Below are 6,000 nucleotides of genomic sequence, written 5' to 3'. Positions count from 1 at the left end.
CAGTTCTGCAGAGCACACAATTTAGAGTATTTAGAGTACTTCAGCAGTACCGGTAGCTACCTCTGAATTGCCAGTTGCACTAGCCATGCCGGGTGCCGTAAAATCCTCGGGTGCCATAAAATACAGTGCGTGAGCGTCGTTAACTCTCGCGGGAGTTAACGACGCTCACGTTCACGTTCATTAATTGCAAACGGATACGTTCAGTTCACCGTTCACCAAAAACATGAGCACGTTCAATGAACGCGCTCTTTTAGCACGTTCAATGAACGCGCTCTTTTAGCGCGTTCATGCACAACACTGGCCACAGACAGGCAGGTAGATTTCCGACAGGTTGACAGTCAGGCAGGTTAACAGGTAGCCTACACACGCAGACAAACAGACAGGCAGGTAGACAGGTTGGTGGGGTTCCTCCCTCTAGCTGCTATGTTGTCAAACAGGTTTGTGGCCTGTCTGACGTTTCTTTGGGACAACAGCTCAACAACAACGTTTGTCGGTTTTACTGCTAAAATCACCTGAGAAAAGAGTTCAGTTCGTGACAAATGGATACCTCCATGTGCTAAATCTCCTTGAACAGAGTCTGAAGATAACACAACAGAAGAATAATTGGTATTTTCCCTCTGAAACGCTTTGAAACGCGGAGCAAACTCCAGCCAGGTAAGGAGGAAGCAGCGTTGGAGACTAGCAGGTTATAAACTCCAGGTTTTCTGTGCTATCTAAACTAAACACTTTTACAGAAATAGTTAGGGGAAGTCTTCACCAGGAGAGGGGGACAAACCCCTTAAGATACTGTGCCTGATGTGGTATATTGTAATGTGGGCACATGGGGTGTTTCTTGTCTTTTCCTTGTAGTTTTTGCCTCTGAGCATGGCAGGCTTATCAGAGCTGTGTTTCACTATGCTGTCCCTGCTCCAGCTGGCCTGCTGCTCAGTCACCAACAGACACACTGAAGGTAAACCACAACATCAGTTTATTTGCACAGTCCTAAAACACAACACACACACACACACACACACACACACACACACACACACACACAAAGAAATGCAAATTACTTTTTTGGTGCAGGTTGAATAAGAGGTTTAACAAATCATCTAGCCACCATTTGAACAAATGAATTGGACATCAGAATCCAATCCAGAATATTAAATTTGTGTTCTAACCTGAATATAAGTCTAAATATAGGGCAAAAGGGGGCCGAGCGTTCTCCATTATGGTTCCTATACTGCAGAACAATCTGCCTGCAGAACTTGGGCTAGTTAAATCACTTTTTAAAATCCATTTGTAACAATTTGTAATTCTAATTATATTTATTGTTGACTAAGTTACTATTGACCTAGTTTTATGTAATATGAATGTTGTGTAATTTACTTTTTCTATGTAATGTATTGTTATGCATTGTAAACTTTGTGAACAGCTGCTATAGAAATAAAGAGTATTATTCTCTGTATAGGTGTATATGGGGACATGTCCTAACCTGTGCCTGTGCTGTGTCTATGTCCTGCAGGAGGTCCAGTGCTGATGGAGGAGCGCTCGGCGGCCTCCTTCCTCTCCCGCTCGCTGCTCTATAACAGCTGGGACTTTGAGCTGGTGGTGTCCGGTAGCCTGGAGAGGGAGTGTGTGGAGGAGATGTGCAGCTATGAGGAGGCCAGGGAGGTGTTTGAAGACGACGCACAGACGGTAACCCTGCTTCGTCCACTCATCTGGATAGAGAGGGCTAGAGCAGAATAGATTTCACCAAATGATGAGAGGATGGCACCAAAAAAATGGTTATAATTTAGGCCAGCGCATGGGTTTTAAATTCTTTTTCCAATCTACCTTTAGCTAGAGACCTTTTTGTGGTGTAGATGGTGGGAGTCTAGTTTTAAACCTGACTTGGTGCCACCTCTAGAGGTAGCAGGCAAAAATTAGTGTGAAAGCCAAAAAAGGGGTCCTTTCAGAGTGGGGGTGTGTTGGGGAGGTTGTGTGAAGTTCATGTTAAAGTGATTCTTGAGGTCCTGTTTTTTTTTTAATGGCGCTACTTCATTAAATCTTTTGCTTCCATTTTCCAGGATGTATTCTGGGCCTCATATGTCAACAGTCAAGGTAATGCTATAAAAGAAGCTCCTTTGTCTAAATGCCATGGGACTTGGGTCAGTCAGCAGACTGTGCAGTGTTTTTCATGTTTGAAATAACAGATGTAACACTAAAACGCAAAAACATAATTATCAAACACTGCATAGTTCTTGTTGAAATGCACAACTGATATGATAATCCATACTGCCCATATTCCATTAATTTTGCTTGCTTGGTTAACTGGTCATTTAGAATATCTGAAGTCCAGACAAATGATGTTGCACTCTATAAGAAAGTACAGCACAAAAGCGTAGTCAAAATAAATGTGTATTAACATTACTTAGTACCCAAAACCTGTAACATGTTCTGCAAACCTAGTTTATAGCTGTTATGCGTTGCATGCACAGAAATTCCTGCAATTGTGCAGGATTAGCAGAGCAAGTATCACACTGCAGCATTTCACGTTCATTATACCTGCTACATAGGCCAACAATTTGGAAGTTGGCCGTAACCATGGTCATATAGAGTCCTACTCCTTCATTCAATTCAATTCAAAATGGCTTTATTGGCATGGCTGTATCTGGCACAATATTGCCAAAGGACAAAGTACAGTATTATTTTTCAGCAAACAGAGAAAGGACTCACTGCCGATAACACAACAACTGGCAAAATAATGTGGAACAGTAATATGATAATACCTATACATATAGATCGATAAAACAATAATATGTAGACTGCCCATCAAAAGTCTGGGGACACCACATTTTTCTTTATTCCACATTTTAGAATAATAATAAAGACATCAAAACTATGAAATAACACAAATGGAATTAGCAGTGACCAAAAAAGTGTTAAACAAATCCAAACTATTTTATGTTTTAGATTCTTTAAAGTCACCACCCTTTGCCTTGACGGAAAGGCAAAGGCTTTGGAACTAAATTCATACAAAGGCGTCAACTTCACTATTTATATTTGTCTAAGAAACAAATTTGAAGGCAGTGTATACTTCTCTTTTGTACATGAAGCAGTCAGAAAGTAAGAAAGCCTGAAAGACAGAATTGGGCGGAGTTACACATTTATGGGTGGGTGGCAAAGATTAAATAAACCAGTTAGTGCAATGGAGGACAGTCATGGATAGAGTAATCACTACTTTGATTAGTGACTGACTTGACTGATTGCTATGAGTATTTTGGTGAAGTGGTGGGTCAATGTTAATGATGTTTGTTCCTGAAGACTCTGTGCCCAGAGTGGATGTGTCGGGGCTGGTGGCAGGGATCCTGGCTGTCCTAGTGTCTGCTGTTATTGCCACTGTGCTGGGAATCTACTGCTACAAAGCCAAAAACAAGGGTGGAAGGAGGTTGGCCAAGTAAGTGAATTCTCATGTGGACCACTTGTGGAGTTAATTATTGAATTGATTTATGGTAATGATTTCATTTGTAATAGGCGTCTTTAATTCGTCTGATGAGTTTTCTTCTTTTTTTTAAAATTATATTTATTGTTTTTTTGTTGTTGTTATTTTTACAAGACAATAGTCAACACAAGAACACACAACAAAATCACAGTAAGCAAATAAATACAATATTAGGGTTGTTAACAAACCAAAAATGAAAACATATACAAAATAAAATAAAACACAAAAGAATCTCACATCATGTCAAGAGCTATAGGACTGTAGGCATAGGGTGGCAGAAGTGGGAGAGTGTAGAATGGAAAACAAACAAACGCACAAAAAAAAAAAAAAAAGCTCAAGGGGTAATGCGCTCAAAGTAGGCCCAGAACGGAAACCAGGTCTCATAGAAATGTTCAGGTTTTCCGCGAGAGCTGAATTTAAGTTTCTCTAGTTTAAGGCAGCCTAATAAGTCTCTGACCCAATGATTATAAGAGGGCAAATGGTTTCCAATTAAGCAAAATGACCCATCTAGCCAAAAGAGTGGCGTATGCTACTGTATCAGAGGGGGCATGGTCAGCCCACTGGTAGAATCCCAAAGATAGCTGTGAGGGGGCAAGGCTCAAAGTCAATTTCAAAGACCTCAGAAAAACATTTAAATATAGATCCCCAGAAATCTGACAGTTTGGGGCATGACCAGAATTGATGAAATAAAGTAGCTGGTTCCAGTTTACAATGAGGGCAGGTAGGGTCAGTACTAAGAAATAACTTTCCAAGTTTAGCCCTGGACCAATGAATGCAGTGAAATACTTTAAACTGAATAAGACAATGCCTCGCACTAAAAGAGGAGTAGTGGATCCTATTTAGAATAGAGTTCCATGTCTCCTCATCAAATTCTTCCCCCAGGTCGTTCTCCCATAGTGCCTTAAAAGGAGTTGGTGGGTTCTGGAGGTTATTAATGAGTCTGTATATAATTGAAATTACACCCTTAGAAACCTTATTAAAGCTCAGGATATACTCTACAGGGTTTCCAGTGGGAATATTGGGGAATCCGGGTGTGTTTTTGTGTACAAAATCACTAACTTGCAGATAGTGGAAAAATTGAGATGCAGGTATCTTAAACTTTTCTTTCAGCTGGGCAAGTGAGGCAAACGTGCCCTGAGTTAGTTTTCTGTGTGTTGGTCCAGTGCTCCAGTGAGGATGGCAGTGGATGGGCGTCCAGCCCCAGAAATGGTGCCGCTGTCTGCAGTCATCGCCCCAGGTCTGCCCAGCTACAACGAGGCTCTGCACCACAGTGGGCAGCACGATGCCCCCCCACCGCCTTACTCTGGGTATGAGGACACACCGCTACCTGCTGTGTGCATGCATCTAACACGCATCTATACCAGTGGGTCTGAACCATGGTCTATAGAGGTCTGAGAGTCTGCAGTCCAACCAAGCACTACAGCAACTCATTTCACTGACTAGTTCTTTCTCTCTGGTTGAAATGAGCTGCTGTAGTGTTTGGTTAGAATGAAAACCTGCAAACTGTTTGACCTCCGTAGACCGCGATTGGAAACCACTGATGTATGCAGTGTTCAAATGCACTGAAAGACTTTTCCTCTCTTTCCCCACAGAGGGGCGCCATTGGAGCCTCCTGATCCAGCTGACAATGAATGAGAAGAGTGGCAGAACAGCTTAATTATGGTTTATTGGTACAGATAGTTTGAGTGAAGTTTTAAATGGGGTTTTTATTTCGATATATTTATGAGTAGAAGCATGATACAAGCCCAGAATGTACAATGTATGTTATGCATATGTATGTACACTCTACCATACCCTTCAGATGCAATGCTTTTTACTTGGGAGAGGAGGGGGTGGGGGGGCTTACTGTGGCTGTGACACCAAACACATTTGAGGGTTGTAAAAGCCTTATTATAATATTTACTGATTGCAATATATGTCTAATATGTCTTTTTACCAGATGCATTTAAAGACAGACTTTTAATTAAAGCCTCAATTTCGCAATTTTATCTGCTGTATTTATGTGATAGAGTATTGTTTCTTCTTTTCAAAAAAGAAAGGCCAATAATCTGTGTATTACTCCTCTAAAATATATATCTTTCAATATGGAAAAGGGCCATCCAATCATTCTATTAATCTATATTGGAACTTGTTCAACCATTAGTATAGCCAGGTAAATGTGTCTACCCCTTCACTCAGGAATATATCAGCACATCTCATTCTTTAGATATTGTAGCTTGTATTTGCACTATTTTTTTCTATAAATACAGCTGGCTACAGAAGTGTAAGCTGAGCTCTTTCACCAGACTCCCATTTCTACTGTCTTCCATTCCTACAATGCTACACCACATTGCACTGCCTGTGCCATGACAAATTGTGTGTGTATGTGTGTGTGTGTGTGTGTGAGGGAGGGAGAGGATGAACGCCAGCCCAGTCATTCCTCTTAAAAATGGCGTCTTGTGAACAAAATGAGCGAAAATAGCTTTACTATGGTGAGGGAGCAGTAGCAGAGCAGCTGTTGGTAGAGAATCAATGTGAATATAGCTTTCTTTATTAAA

The 6,000-nt window shown here is 41.1% G+C and overlaps 1 protein-coding gene across 1 annotated transcript; it reads left to right on the top strand.

Annotated features, from left to right (window-relative positions):
- Positions 1-391: 391 nt before the first annotated feature.
- prrg2 (proline rich Gla (G-carboxyglutamic acid) 2) lies at positions 392-5,743 on the top strand. Its single transcript, XM_071905209.2, has 7 exons — positions 392-654; positions 850-949; positions 1,505-1,677; positions 2,049-2,082; positions 3,286-3,418; positions 4,627-4,770; positions 5,056-5,743. The coding sequence occupies exons 2-7, from the start codon at positions 865-867 to the stop codon at positions 5,096-5,098; spliced, it is 612 nt and encodes a 203-aa protein (XP_071761310.1). The 5' UTR covers positions 392-654; positions 850-864; the 3' UTR covers positions 5,099-5,743.
- The last annotated feature ends 257 nt before the right edge of the window (positions 5,744-6,000 follow it).

The sequence above is a fragment of the Centroberyx gerrardi genome, chromosome 7 (genome assembly GCF_048128805.1).
Source record: "Centroberyx gerrardi isolate f3 chromosome 7, fCenGer3.hap1.cur.20231027, whole genome shotgun sequence".
NCBI lineage: Eukaryota > Metazoa > Chordata > Actinopteri > Beryciformes > Berycidae > Centroberyx > Centroberyx gerrardi.
Note: the sequence above shows the minus strand (reverse complement) of the source record. Positions and strands in the feature narration are given on the sequence as shown.